General features: G+C 35.2%; 1 protein-coding gene across 1 annotated transcript; it reads right to left on the bottom strand.

The window, feature by feature from the left end:
- Nucleotides 1-12,453: 12,453 nt before the first annotated feature.
- LOC101392248 (olfactory receptor 8K3-like) lies at nt 12,454-13,395 on the bottom strand. Its single transcript, XM_004443796.1, has one exon. The coding sequence runs from the start codon at nt 13,393-13,395 to the stop codon at nt 12,454-12,456; it is 942 nt and encodes a 313-aa protein (XP_004443853.1).
- Between the last annotated feature and the right edge of the window lie 3,025 nt (nt 13,396-16,420).

Genomic DNA, 16,420 nt, shown 5'->3' with positions numbered 1-16,420 from the left:
ATGTTAAAAAAATATTGTCATCAATCTACTTTATATCTGATTTCCAAACATTGCCGTGTTGGCTAAAATACACTTCCAGGCCATCATTTTCCATGAAAAGAAATACGTACTATGTGCCAGAGTCATGACAAGAAGGCATACCACTGGTTTGAAGTGTCTTGATTAAAGAAAACTTCAGCCTTCATGAAAAACAATATTTCCAATTGTTCTCATGTTTTAAGAACATAAAGTTTGCTTTTGTTTTTCTAATTGGGGTAATTCACAGAGTAATATGTGAATGGATAAGAGGAATCCTGTACTTTTGAAAAATGAGTGAAATGGAATTGTGAGAGTGATAGGTGGGAAGGAGACCCAGAAACACTCCTCAAACTCAGAAAATTGTTAGATGCATCTTTTTTAGGAAAACATTCACAGGCTGTTGAGAATTTGGAAACTAGTTACCTGTAACTAATTACATCCACGGAATCCTTGAAATGTTCGGTATATCCAAGGGCACAAACCACAGACAGTGGTTTGAATACTGTTGGTTTAGGGAGACATTATATGGTCAGAAAAGGAGCAGACCTGGGAGAGATCCTTGAGGCAATCCCGTTTAATGGTCTCTGGCACTGTATGGACTATGCCATCCCAGCATCATTCGGTAGCTCTGCTCTTCCTCACAGGGTCATATGTGTGGCACAACCCAAAAATCACCATATGCTCTCATTCTGTCAGTGATTCTGTGTGTGACGTTAGAGAAGTTACACCTGTCTGTGCCTCAGTCGCCTCATTCATAAAGTTACCTAACTGTACCAATCTCACCTATTTTTGTAAAGATGAGATATGTTAACAGTTGTATTCAGAACAGTACCTAGCATATAGAAAGTGGTCAATAAATGTGAGCAATTACTGTTATTCTCAGTAAAAGATGTTCATTATCCCCACCTCTTTCTGGTATTGGGCCGAACTCTGGTGTGGCTTCAGACCTTATGCCCTCCAGGAAGGAGGTTTTGAATATAAGACAGGGAATGTTTGTAAGACCTATTCACATATTTCACGATGGCAGTGCGATGCCTGGCTCACAGAGCAATGCTTGGGTGCAGCATACAATGCTTTGCAATTCATCATGAACTCTGGAAGGAATCATGTTGAATTATAACAATATGTACCAAGTTGGGGTAGTATTTAGCCCTGTCTATATCTCATAGATGTCATTAATTGTTTGAATCCCAAGATGGTGTTGTTTTCTTGATATCTTGCTGATGTCCCAGAGAGATCAATGATTGTTTTGGGAAGCTTAAGGAACCTGGGCCCCAGAGACACACACACATACAAAAACATAGAGCCTAAAACATTTTCCATCATAGCATCTTCAGAAACAGGGGAAGCAACATCCATCCCACAGGTTGGTTGGTTGGACTACACTCTGGTTTTTGCGAAGGGACATGGATGATATTTTCTGAGATCTGGAAGCTTGTTATGTATTTTTCTCATGGGAGTAATTTGTTATAGCCATGTGTAAGAGATGAAGGAATTGTAAATGAGGGCAGTGGTATTAGGCATATTTTTAAAAATCTGTCTTCAGCCTTCTTTTAGAGAGTGGTTTCAGAAATGCCATGTTTTGAGCACTCTTTTTATGAAAGTAAGTTCCCTTTCTATATTGGAAAGCAAGCTTAATGGGAAATGGGAACAATTTAACCTGCAGAACCAAGTATCTTGTAACAGCTATTAGTGTAAGAGGGAAAAGAGTACAAACAAATTGGGAAGAATGCTTGATTCCTCTCTCCTTCCCTCTTCCTCCTCTCTCACACTAACTCCTTCTATGGAACCTGGTAAACACTGCATGTAAGTTCTCCTGACAGTCACTCCGACACTGAGAGTGGCAGTAAGGCATCCTCAGGACTGCTCATGTGGGGACACAGATGTGGGAACCTCCTCTGAAGCAGAAAGGAGAGGAATTATTTTGGTCTTGTGCAAAACACTTTGAAGTGTCTCTCCACAGCAGGTTCTCAACCTTGGTACTATTGACATTTTGGACCAGATAATATTTTGGTGTTTGCATGTGCTGTTTGTAGGTTTGTCTGGGGGTGTGGTGGGGGGGAGACTGTCATGTGCATCATAGAGTCTTTAGCAGCATCCCTAGTCTCTACCCACTAGATGACAGGAGCACCCCTCCTTATTGTGATAACCAAAATGTCTCCAGACAGAACCAAATGTCCAATGGGGATCAGAATAATTCCTGTGTGAGAACCACTTCTTTATAAGTAATAAACAGACTGATTTTTCATCTTTAGACTTGAAAACAAGAAGAAGTTTTTAAATTATGAACTACTTTGAACTCTTAAAAAGACAAATAACTCATTTTCACTGGCTATTGAAGAGAAAAATCATATCATCAGAATAATTATTTGTTTTCAAACTAGGATTTCTTAATGCACATACCTTCACTTCTTTGAAATCATTTGAAGAATGAGGAAAATACCTGGCTATGTTGAGCTTCAGTCTAGATTCTCTTTCGTCCGGGAAAAACCAACCAACACCTCCAAAGTCATGTATGTATCCACCAAGGGTCAGAAGGGAGAGGATGAATGAGAGTGTTCTCACCCTTTGTTGGCATTTTTTATCTGTCAAAGGCCTTGAATGCATCCACCCCTTGTTAAAATAATCACACCATCCTTCCCCATTGTACTCCATACACCTTATGTTTTGTGAGAATTCAAGCAACTTTCTACATTGTTTTTTTTTTTAAAAAAAAAAAAGATTGGAATATAATATTTATGTGTCATGGATGTTGTGAAGATTAAACATACAGTGCAACTTATGTAAACATATGTTCTGTCTGTGCAATCTGGCTTACCATTTTTCAACTTACCATTTTATCATAGTCATTCTGCAGGTCATTAAAAGTTCTTCAAAAATATAATTTTAACAGCTGCATGGTTTTCCATAATATATATGTACCATAACTTTAGCCATTTTCCTCTTGTTTGACACTTTATTTCTAAGTTTTACTGTCAGATAATGCTGCAATGCAGCAGCAAGCATTTGTGTTGATAATTTCATGTTCACATCTTTGATTAGTTCTACAAATAGATTTAAAGCAGTGAATTCATTTGTCAAATAGGTCTTTATAAGGCTTCGGAGTCATAGTTACAGGGAGTTTGAATCCAAGCACCAATTCCATGAACAATGGTCGACACTGAATTGCATAATTAACAAAACCACTATACCAATTTTATAGAAAAAATGCTAATATAAAGTATAAAAGCCACTTACTCCCTCTAAAACATATTGAAAAAAATTAACACTTGTGGGTTAATAATCTTAAATAAGCATGTTTATCATCATTTCAGTGGAAAACAGAGAAGGATACTGTGTATTATAAAAACATATTTCCTGGGATCCCAATATTTCCAGTACTGATTAAAAGGAAAAAGAGATTTGAATTTCACAAAATAATATGGCTAATTAAACAATATGTGCTGTCTTTCTGATGATTCAGTTTCAAGCTCTAAGTTGTATAGGACTAGTTTAAGGAATCAAATAGGCTCTTATGGACGTGAATGCTTTTGTGTTATCTGTGAATTAAATCATGAGCTCCATGCATTTCTTTGCCACAATGTCTGAAGTTTCCTGAACTTCACTAGAGCAATGCCCTATCTCTTTGCTGAAAATATTACCTATCCTACTTATTCTCATGTCTTTTTTAGGAGACAGTCAAAACTGAATTTGGGATCATATAATGGAAAATAACTATTAATATTTTTCTCCAATCCCAATGAAGCGGAGACATGGGCAAGGAGAACTGCACCACTGTGGCAGAGTTCCTTCTCCTGGGATTAGCAGATGCCCCTGAATTGAGGGTCTTCCTCTTCCTGGTGTTTCTTCTCATCTATGGAGTCACGGTTTTGGGCAACCTGGGCATGATTGCACTGATTCAGGTCAGCTCTCTACTTCACACCCTCATGCACTTTTTCCTCAGCCACTTGTCCTTTGTGGATTTCTGTTACTCCACGATCATTGCGCCAAAGATGCTAGCTAACACCTTACATCAAGACAAAGGCCCTGAGCTAACATCTGTGCCCATCTTCCTCCATTTTATGTGGGATGCTGCCACAGCATGGCCTGACAAGCAGTGCTTTGGTGCACGCCTGGGATCCGAACCTCGGCCGCCAGCAGCAGAGCACACACACTTAACCGCTATGCCACAGGGCCGGCCCCTGGACAATCTTTTTATTTACTAATAAACACAGTTTTACTTCCTCCGTTCCAAACCGGGTACTTTTTATTACTTTTTTTTTCTTACCATATTGTGTTGGATACAACCTCCAGTACAATGTTGAATAGAATTAGAAAAAAGATCCTGTTTGTCTTGTTCCTAATATTAGTGGAAATGTATTTGATTTTTTACCATGGTATATGATACTAGTTGTAGGTTTTTCATTGGTGCCCTTTGTCATTTTTAGGAAGTCCTATTTAATACTAATCCAGTCAAACTTTTTATTCCTAGTGGATATTAGAACTTTAAAAAGGAAAAATTTTCTGACATCTTAATAAATGCAGCAGAATATTTTAATTTCTTAATATGATGCTTTTATTTTGAATATTACACCAACTGCACATTTCTGAGGTAAACCTAACATGGTGCATTATTGTTTCTACATATGCTAGATTCAATTTATTAAAATTTTTATCAGAATTGTTGCATATATGGTCATGACTAATATTGCTCTGTTGTTTTCTTTTCTTATAATGCCTTTGTCTGCTTTTGATATTAGGGGAAAGCTCTCCTCATAAAGAAAGTTGGGATATACAGCTCTACTTCAGTTTTCTAAAAGAAAATGCATATAAGTGGTTCCTTCATTTTCCCTAAATATTTAGTAGACTTCCCCAGGCAAAACGCTTGGCCTGATTTTGATTTAGTGAGGGTTATGTCTCATACATATTTCCATATTGAGATCCTTTTCATCTTAGATTCTTTATACTGTTTCTTTGCGTCCGTATACATGAAAATATATAGTACAACCATTCTTATGATCCTAACCTAAAACATGGATTGCTTTTTTCATGCACATCCTTAGTGTCTCTAAATTTTCTGTACTTTTCTTATTCTGCATTTTATTAATATTTCTAAATCATTATTGCATAATATATTAAATTCTGATATTCTTCATAATGTCATATGAAAACTTTGTTATGTACCGATTCTTGAATTTTTGAATTTTTTATATTTTATGGAAAATACAAAAGTTTCTGAAATAACTTATGTGTGTACTAAAATGTGAAATAAAGACTAACTTTTAGTATGCATAAAATATATCATCAAAATTTGTATATCTCAATATAGTTTGTGCTCTTTCTGGTTTATCATTTGAGAGACTATAGAAGGCACGCTAGGAACTTTTTTTTTTTTTTTTTTGAGGAAGATTAGCCCTGAGCTACCATCTGTTGCCAATCCTCCTCTTTTTTTGCTGAGGAAGTCTGGCCCTGGGCTAACATCCCTGCTCGTCTTCTTCCACTTTAAATGGGATACCAATGCAGCATGGCTTGATAAACAGTGCCTAGGTCGGCGCCTGGGATCCCAACCCATGAACTGCAGGCTGCCAAAGTGGAGTGTGCGAACTTAACCACTACACCCCTGGGCCAACCTCAACACACCAAGAATCTTTTAGAAGGGAGGTATTGGATTATATTTAGTCATAGTTTATCTTTTTTAAATCCAGATATTAGAGATTTTTAACTTTTTCTATTAAAAAGTCATAATTATTCACTGAAGATAATTTGGGGAGACCTATAACCAAAAAATATTAACTTAAACATTTTTGTAATCTTAGCAGTCACTTATAACTAATTTTAACATTTCACTGTATCTCTGTCCAACATACATTTCCTAGAAAGCAAAAATATTTTCTTATATTTATATTTTCAAAATTCATACATATGTTCAGTACAAGCTTTTTCTTAACAATTAAAAATATCAACTGTATAAACATTTTAGTAACATTTATCCTCACATTAAAATATACATTGTTTTATTCCAGTGAATTATTTTTATTCAAATTTGATTGACTACATAGAAAATTTTACTCTATGATGGTATACAAAGAAAACAGTCTAGTCTCTCTATGTTGTAAATAAAATTCCGTGAATGTGAAGAATACTAAAAGTGGAAATTAAGATGAGTTAAGAGGAAGTTTGTCCAGAAGACACAACATATATATAAATTGCTACGTATCTTACTACACTTTCACTGGAAATATAGTACAGATCAAATCATGCGATTATCTCCTTTTGCTTTCTACAAGAGGGATTGTCAAATCGATGCAAACAATGGATCCTACTAAAAATACGGCACACCCTGACACACCGCTTGTCTGGCCATGCTGGGGTGGCGTCCCACATACAGCCACTAGAAAGATGTGCAACTGTGACATACAACTATCTACTGGGGCTTTGGGGAGAAAAATGGAGAAAAAGGAGGAGGATTGGCAATAGATGTTACCTCAGGGCTAGTCTTCCTCAGCAAAAAAGAGGAGGATTGGCATGGATGTTAGCTCAGGGCTGATCTTCCTCAAAAAAATATATATATATATTATACTCATATGAACCAATATTGAGGAAAGTCATCTTGTGAAGGAGGCAACAAATCTAACTCAACATAGAGTAGACCTCTTATGCAAAGACACAAAAACAATTAGAAAATGAATTTTAAACAAGAAGTAGTCTTGATTATTAGAAAGATAAAGATAAATAACAATCCCAGTAGACAAAAACAAGCAGTTAAGAATCAAGATCTCAATAAATTATAAAATAAAAAATTGGAAGCTTCCATGGGAGCCTTCAAGAAATTTATCTTTTTTTCTCCAGCCTTATTGAGATACAATTGACATATAGCATTGTGTAAGTTTAAGGTGTGCAATGTGTTGATTTGATACCCTTATATACTGTAAGATGATTACAGCTTAGCACTGCCTAACATCTCCATCACATCACATGTTTACCATGTTTTTCTTGTTGTGAGAACATTTAAGATTTTCTCTCTTAGTAACTTTCAAGTATACGATACAGTATTGTTAACTATCATCAGGGAAATTTATCCTAACTGGCGTAGCCACTGATGTAGAGAAGTGGACTGATTCAGAAAAATAAAATATTGTGCTGATCTTGTGAGTTACTGAATTGCTAAGTATGTTGAGTTAACAGACTTTCTAGAGCTCATATATGAAAGCAACTGCACTGATGAGCAAAGCAGGACCCTAAGTTTGCCCACATGGTAGGGGAGCATTTGAGCAAATTCATATGATTGATGACTTAAAATCATAGTACTACAATGAACCTCCTTAAAACCACAATATGTTTGATTTCAATGCACTCCATAGAAGGGTATGAAGGCTAAAACAGAAGGATGTACTTACACAGAAACACATGCACAAAAACACACATAGATTCTGGGGAGTTTATTCTAATAGTTGAGAATAACACAAGAATCATTTGAACTTCTCTTCATACCCACCATTCTGCCTTACTCGCATACAGCCTACCCACCCCCCTTACCTGCTCTTATGGTCTACAGTGCCCTAATCCATTCTACCGAACATAAAATTTACATAGTTATTATATTATATAATTATATATTATTATTATAGTTATAATATATGTTATATATTATGATATTGTTATAATATTATTATAATTTATCTCTTGCCCTCGAGGAAGGCAAATATCTTTCCTATTCTGTGTACTAATGTATTTATAGCATGTGGAAGCGTGACTGGCACTAGGACAGTGATCTCTAAATGTATGTCGACCTCACCTGAGCTTGCTCTTCCTTCTAAAGACACACAGAGCAGAGTTTGAAGCCCAGAACCTAATTTATGGAAGTCATATTGTCCATAAACTTTAAGAAAATAGATTGCATATGAGAGCATAACAAAATGCCTGGAGGTTGTCTATTAGTTGTCAAGGATAATTTGTATTCACCAGTAAGTTTTTACTTGCTTTTTATTTATTTATTTATTCATTTATTTATTTATTTATTTATTTCACTCCTATTTTTCACTCTTAGTTAACGTTCCATTTGTACGACACAGGACTCTTGATTACAATGTCGTATATTTGGAGCTGGCTCATCAAGAGTCCCCACTTCCACAGCGGTCTCCTCAAATCGGTGACACAGTGGAGAAAGGTTAAAATTCTGTTCCGCTACATTATTTTAAATTTTTTAATGGAAGAAAAAATACACATTGTGCAAATGTGATGTGCTGTTTCCTTGATTTTCATTGTTGTTTTCATTGTTTTTACCCCCATTCTGAGGCAGAAATTAGTCATTCATTCTTCTCATTTCATAATGAGTTGCCATCATTGACTAGTTACAACTTCTCTTTTGATTTTTTTCCTTAATTGCATATTACAGCATTTCATTTACTCCATTCTGTCCAACTCCCACTCCAATTTTACTTTTCTACCTTGAAACATGCTCTATTGTGCTTGATATCTGCATAGATTATCAATTTATCCTTGTAAAATGTAATATTTTATATATATATAACTATGTTATATATGTTATTATTCTGTAAATTTCATTGCATTTAAGTCACTTAATTATTTGCTATGCATCAATGTTATGACTTTTTTGGCTTCTTTCTGCATTATAATTCATGGTATGTATTTAACAAATTTCACTTATTTTTTTTACTGGTAGATATTTTGTTTCCACCTCTCAGCTATTGTCAACACCACAACATACAGCCTTTTTTTTTTTTTTTTTTTGTGAGGAGATCAGCCCTGTGCTAACATCTGCCAATCCTCCCCTTTTTTTTTTGAGGAAGACTGGCCCTGGGCTAACATCCGCACCCATCTTCCTCCACTTTATATGGGACTCTGCCACAGCGTGGCTTGACAAGGAGTGTATCGGTGCGCGCCCAGGATCCAAACTGGCGAACCCCAGACCGCGTCAGCGGAAAGCACGCACTTAACCGCTTGTGCCAGCAGGCCAGCTCCCTAACCTTAATGAACAACCTTGAGCTTGTTCGCTTAACGATGACGTCTATATATATATTTACACATACATATATATATAATCTTTATATAAGGAAGTAGAATATACTTATTAATTTTCTTCAGTATTTCAGATTGTTTATTCTAACATACTCTTCTAGTAATAAATGCAAGACTTATGCTTGATCTTCTTTTTCATGTCAGGTGCATGAACTGTATCCCTCTTATTAATTGGACATTTATATTATTATATGTATCTTTCATATAATTTAGTATTCTGCTACTTCCCTTTTCTTTTCCAGTTATCCAACAGCTGACATTTCACATAAGTATTAGTGGTCTGTTTCTAGTGTCGTGTTGCCTTTGTTTCTGGACATTGATTAAGCCGCATATATATGAAGTGCAAAATTTGATATTTTGACATACATGTATACCCATGGAGCCATCAAAAACATCAAAATAATGAATATATTCATCAATCCCAAAATTTCTTAGTGTTCACATGTATTAACTCCATTCTACCCTTTGTGCCCTTTACCCGATCAAGACAACTTTAATTTGCTATTTTTGAAAAATTTTGTATTCAAATAATTGTAGATTTAAAGGAAGTCATAAAAAAAATGCAGAAATGTTCTGTGTCATCTTGACCCACTTTCCTGAAATGATCACATCTTGCTTAACCATAGTGTGATTTCACAACCAGGAGTTGACATTGATGTAATACACATGCTTTGTTCATATTTCACCAGTTTTGCATGTGCTCTTTTGTGTGTTTGTGTATATTCACTCCTCTGCATTTTATCACGTTTACATCAGTGCCCTTGCAGGGCATTTGGTCCTGTCAAAAACATCCATAAGGCATTTGTTCCATAAGACATTTGGTCCACGCCAAAAGGTCCTTGACACTTGGTCCTGTCTAAAACATCCATGAACATATTTGGTCCATGCCAAATAGTTTTTGACAGTGCCAAATATCAAGAACCTTTTGGCATGGACCAAATGGTCCTGCAAATATCAAGGACCTTTTGGTATGGACTAAATGCTTCCCTGGATGTTTTGGGCAGGACCAAACATTATCAGATATCAAGGACCTTTTGGTGTGGCCCAAATATGCTCATGGACATTTTGGACAGGACCAGTCTTATGGACCAAATTGTCTTATGAACTTTTGGATGCTACCAAATCAAGGACATTTTGGTATGAACCAAATGCTTTTTGGATGTTTTGGAGAGAACCAATGTCCTGCAAGGTTCTGCATAATAGTTTTAAGAGTCATCCATATTTTTGTGTACCACTCATTCACTGTTTTTTATAGCTGAGTGGCATTCACTTGCTTGGATACTCCACAATTTGTTTATCCATTCTCAAATGGAAGAACATTTGGGTCGTTCTCAGCGTCTTATTGTTATAAATAAAGCTTCTTGGACATTTACATACGTATTTTTATAATGAAGTATGCTGTCATTTCTCTTGGGTAAATACATAGCAGTGGAATGGCTAAAAATTATTAGATGAGTGTTTAATTTTTAAGACAATGAATCAAACTAAATGGTTTTTAAATATTTATATCATTTTACTTTTCCACCAACAATGTATGAAAGTTTAAGTTCCTTCGCATACTCACCAAAAACTAGATACTCTAGTTGAAATATCATGTTATCTCATTGAAGTTTAAATTGAAATTCATTAATGAATACTGATGCCAAGCAACTTTTTATGTTATATCTCATTTTCTGATTTTTCAATTTTTATATTCTATAGAAAATGTAATATTTTCTGATATAAATTATATATCTACTTAATAATGAAATAGAAACTATGTTTTAAATGAAAGAAATATATTATCAAAATATGTAAATCTCAATACATCTTTTCCTTTTTTTGGTTTATAATCTGAGGAATAATCAAAGACACTCCAAAATTTATTTTAGGCGTGGCATATTGGGTTATGTTTATTCACAGTTTGTTTTTGTCAAATCCATATATTATTAATATTTCACTGTATCTCTGTCCAACATGACCGAGGAAACACATATATACATAGCTCAAAATCAGGTATATATTTTTTTTCTTAGTAATTGAAAAATAAACTGTAAATCACTAGTAATATTTATCCTCACATGACTGTACATATATTTTTTATTCTTATGAATTATTTTTATTCAGATTTGATTAGCTTCACAGATAATTTTATTCCATGATGGTGGACTCAGAAAACAGTCCAGTCTCTTGTTGATGTAAATAAGTCTATTAATGTTAAAAAATAATACAAATAAATGAAAAATAAGGGAACTGAAAGAGGGTTATGTAGAAAATATGTTCAAAAGTTATGACAAGTATGTAAATAGATACATACACACTACAGGTTCACTAGGAGCACAGCATCGTCCAAGTCATGGGGTCATGTCCTTTTGCTTCCTCCAAGTAGGATTGCCAAATCAACGTAGTCCAACAATATACCCTAATCAAAATATAGTGCACACCGTTTAAATCAAAGTTCTGGAAAATCTACCATATAAGGGAAAGGCAACACTCTAATTTATCATAGAGTAGACTTCCTATGCAAGGATACAAAAACGACTAGAACACAACTTTTAAATAAGAATTATTCTTGTTTTTCAGAGAGATAAAAAGTAACCATCCATTAGACAAAAACAAGCAGTTAGGAATCAAGATCAAACTGGTAGGAAAAATAAAAGTAAATACCTGGAAGCTTCTATGACAGACCACAAAAAACTTAACTCAATTGATACATCCACTGTTATAGACAAATGGACTGATGTAGAAAAATTCAAAGCTGTGCTGATCTTCTGGGTTGCTGAAATGCCAAGTATGTTTAGTTAATAGATGCTCTAGGGCTCGTATATGAAAGCAATGGCACTAGTGTAAAAAGAGCAGGACGCAAAGACCCCCACGTGAAATGGAGACATTTGAGCAAATTCAGGTGACTGATTACTTCACATTAATGTGATACACTGAGCTTCCTTGAAACTACTATCAAGCATGTTTTAACACACCCCACAGAAGTGTATGAAGGTTAAACAGAAAGGATGTGCTTACAGAAAAATACACATACATACACGCAAATATAGACACTGGAAAGTTTATTCTAATAGTTGAGAAAACACAAGAGTCATTTTAAATCCCTTTCTGTGCCAGCTGTTCTCTATTTACTCCCACACAGCATACCCACTCTCCTTGCCTGCTGTTACAGTCTATAGTCTTCTAACCCATTCCCCTGTACTAAACATTACCTAATGATTATGTTTACAACTAATCTCTTCTCCTCAAGGAAGGAAAATATATTTACTGTGTGTTCACTAAAGCATTTAGAGCACTTAGAAGTATGACTGGTACATAGAAGTCAGTCTCTAAATACATGTCAAACTCATTTTTCCTTGTTTTCACTCTGAAGGAACACATAATAATGTTTAAGGTTGAGGATCTAATTCATAGGAACCACATAGTACAATGAACTTAAGACAAGATATTGCACAATTTTCTCCATAATCTGTGTAAAGCATATTTTACATCCTTGTTCCTCAAGCTGTATATTAAGGGATTTAACATGGGGATAATGAGGGTATAAAATATAGAAACCACTTTATCAGTGTCAAAGGAATGACTGGACCTGGGCTGCACATAAGTAAATATCAAAGTCCCATAGAACACTGTGACCACTGTCAGGTGGGATCCACAGGTAGAAAAAGCCTTGTGCCTACCCTCAGCAGAGTTCATCCTGAGAATGGATACAAGGATGAGCAAGTAAGACACAAGAACTATCAAAAGAGATGAACTCAAATTTATAACTGAGAAGGTCATGATCATCAATTTAACTTCATGAGTATCTGAGCAAACCAAAGATAATAACGGGATGCTGTCACAGTAGAAGTGATGGATGACATTGTAGCCACAGAAGGATAAATTAAAAATCTTTACAGTGATTAGAAGAGAAACAAATGTGCTGTAGAGATAGGAGATTGCCATCAGCACCCTACATACCCTTTGGGACATGATGACTGTGTAGAGCAGAGGGTTACAGATGGCCACATAGCGGTCATAGGACATTGCAGACAGAATGAAAAATTCACTAATGATGAACATAATATAGGTAGCTCCCTGTGTGGCACAAAAATAACAGGAGATTGTATTTTCATCCACAACAAAACTTACTAACATTTTGGGCCCCACAGTTGTTGAATAACCAAGATCAGTGAGAGCCAGGTTTTTGAGGAAGAAGTACATTGATGTTTGTAGCCTGGAGTCCACTGTAGTGAGGATGACCATGCCCAAGTTGCCCACCAGTGAGACCATGTAGATGATGAAGAAGAGCCCAAATAATGGAGCCTGCAGCTCAGGACTACGTGTGATTCCCATGAGAATGAATTCATTCATCACTGTTAGATTGTGTTTTTCCATCCAGGTTTATCAGAAAACCTATACTGAAAAGAGACATCAGCATAGTAACACACATAGCTTTCATGTAGTATCACCTGCTAATATTTTAGTATAGAGAGCTAGTTTAAATAAGATAAATTCAAGTTTCCAATCTGGATATTTAAAAATAAATCCATCTCCCACAATAAAACATATAAGAATAAAACATATGTCTATAAATAGTGAGATAGAAACAGTGGTAGGGACAGGATTGGAGATATAGATCAATGGTTTTCAATTGTGAAAGAGTAGTCCTGCAAAGAACATTTGACAATATTTTGAGGTATTTTGGTTGTCTCAACTGGAGGGAGTGTGCTACTGGCATATCATGGTTACGGTCCAGTGATGCTGCTAATTATCCTACTATATTAGTGCTGCCCCTCCACAAAAAAAGAATCATCCAGCCCAAAATGTCAATAGGGCCAAGTTTGGCAAACACTTAGGTATAGGCGATAGAGATAGAGATACAGATAGTATAGGTATAGGTATAGGTATAGGTATAGGTATAGGTATAGGTATAGGTATAGGTATAGGTATAGGTATAGGTATAGATATGGGTATAAATATGGATATAGGTAGATATAGGAAGCAAAAATGAAAAAAATGGTAAAAACTTTAAGAGTTAGGTCTATATAGATAATTATTAAACTTTTCTGTTTTTCATTGGTATAATGACAATATGCAATTACATTTACCAAATTGCAATCACATGATATAAAATATTAATTACATGTAAAAAAAATGTTCTTGTGTGTGAGAAAGATCAGCCCTGTGCTAACATCTGCCAATCCTCCTCTTTTTTTTGCTGAGGAAGACTGGCCCTGGGCTAACATCTGTGCCCATCTTCCTCCACTTTATATGGGATGCCGCCATAGCATGTCTTGACAAGCGGTACATCCCTGCGAGCCCGGGATCCGAACCGGCGAACCCCGGGCCATCACAGCGGAGTGCGCGCACTTAACTGCTTGTGCCACCAGGCAGGCCCCTAAACAATTTTAAAATCCAAATTACAAACAATAATAGTAACCTGCAGAAACATGTAAAACTGGCTGTTGTAAAACATAGTCCTGTGAGACCCCCTTATGCCTACAGTTGGTACAGGATGAAACAAATAACCCATCTGACTGATAGAGGCCAGAAGTGTATAAGCAGGAAACTCTAACAGATCATAGGGAAATAGCCCAGGAAATATACATAGGTGAATAGAGTCTCTGCTACATCTACAATTGTGGTATCTGCAATGGAGTACTTTGAGCAAATGATGTAAATTATCTTACTCTCTTTTTCCATATCAGCAAAATCAACTCTTTCTTTTGTGCAGTGTTGTTGGGAAAGATAAATGAGAATTAAATATTTCAATGTGTTTATGGCACTTGGAAATATCCCTCAAATATCAAGTACATAGTGGGATTTTTTGCGTGTTTATTTTTGTTTTTTTAAGTATGATGTCTGAAATGGATTATCTTTACAAATGTACATATAAGTTCTTTTTTGTTTGAATTTCTTTGTCAGGGGTATTATTATGAGTAGATCAAGTAGTGTATTATTCTGGTAACTGTTCCCAGGGTAACCCCGCTGCAACCCAACTCCATGACTACAATTCCACTGGCAATGTTCTCTTCTTTTGGATAATTTACCTTCTACCTTACTTAAGATATTCAATATATATTTACCTAAAAATTAACATATTTCCTCTGCCCCAGGTGCATTTTTATGATAACTGACATATACTAAGTGGTTTGTAACACATAAGGTATGTTTTCTCATGGAGGAATCTAGGATAGTGTGAGGAAATGAACAAATTGGGGGAAAGTGAGATTGTGGAATTGGTTTTATATAATAAAGTTTCATATAAATTCCCTTTGGATAAAGAGATTCTCTAATTTTAAAAAAATAGGTTTAAAATCATTATATTACACAACAAGGTACTGGAAGACAAAATACACAGAATATATCCCTACACACACACACACACACACACACACACACATATAGTATGTATACTATATATGACTCCAGGAAGTTATTTTAAGTGTATCTGCATATTAAGGCCACAAAGAACTCCACTATACATTTAATGTGGACACAAATAAGTGTAAAGGATTAAAGATGTATATGAATATCCCTAATAAACCACCAAGTTTAAAACATACTGCACAGCAGAATGAGGATGGCAGGCTAAGATAAAAGAATTAGTGACTTAAAACATTGTAAGTATAAGTACTTAAAAAAAAAAGAAATAAATAGAATTGACACTAATAACAAGGAAAATAGCAGCGTCAGGAGTCTCTGAGTGTGTTCTAAGAAAGCAAATAGAAAAATACAATGTTTATAAGACTAAATTATAAATGTGTTTTCAGGAAATCCACACTTGCTCACACAAATTGTGCTTATAATGTGAGCTTATGATATCCTATCCTGTCCCCACATACACACCTTTTTATGTCAGAAGCACTGAACTACTGTTAGAAGAAAATATTTTAAATCAATGGAATAGGAAGCAATATAAATTTTGTTTAGGTGTAATGATGGAAAGCTAAAGAAAACAAATCTCATTGGTAAGTGACGGTTTCCTGTAGGATGAGGCAAGATAGAAGGGCTTCCTCTCACCAGCTTTAGAGTTCTATGGAAAGCAACAAGTTACTTTTTCATTGTTTACCATCTGTGTTGATTATAAGATTATTATTTTTTAAAGCTATACTCTTTGAGAAAATTATATCTGCTTTCGGTTAGATTACACTGGAGACTGAATGTGCTGTTCCTTGTACTATCTCCATAAAACTCGGTACTTAAAAGTCTCCTAACCTCCAAAATTTGCTTTTCACATCTCAATGTAAGGTGGAAATTTGCTTTTTGCTCATAAAGACATCAGAAAAAAATTCCCATTTATACATTGAACTAAATATATATTAATCATTGCAATATTTTTGAGATGGGAATAAGAAGAGCCTAAAGTCACTAAATGACTAAGGATTTGGAAGTACATCAGACTAGAAACTGAATACCT

This window comes from Ceratotherium simum, chromosome 34, assembly GCF_057802395.1.
Source record: "Ceratotherium simum simum isolate JZ-2026a chromosome 34, ASM5780239v1, whole genome shotgun sequence".
Classification (NCBI taxonomy): Eukaryota; Metazoa; Chordata; class Mammalia; order Perissodactyla; family Rhinocerotidae; genus Ceratotherium; species Ceratotherium simum.
The sequence above is the reverse complement of the archived record's forward strand: the minus strand, read 5'-3'. Positions and strand labels throughout refer to the sequence as shown.

What these genes read in the sequence shown, in the direction of transcription:
- LOC101392248 (XM_004443796.1), bottom strand. Translation starts at nt 13,395, where the DNA reads ATGGAAAAACACAATCTAACAGTGATGAATGAATTCATTCTCATGGGA.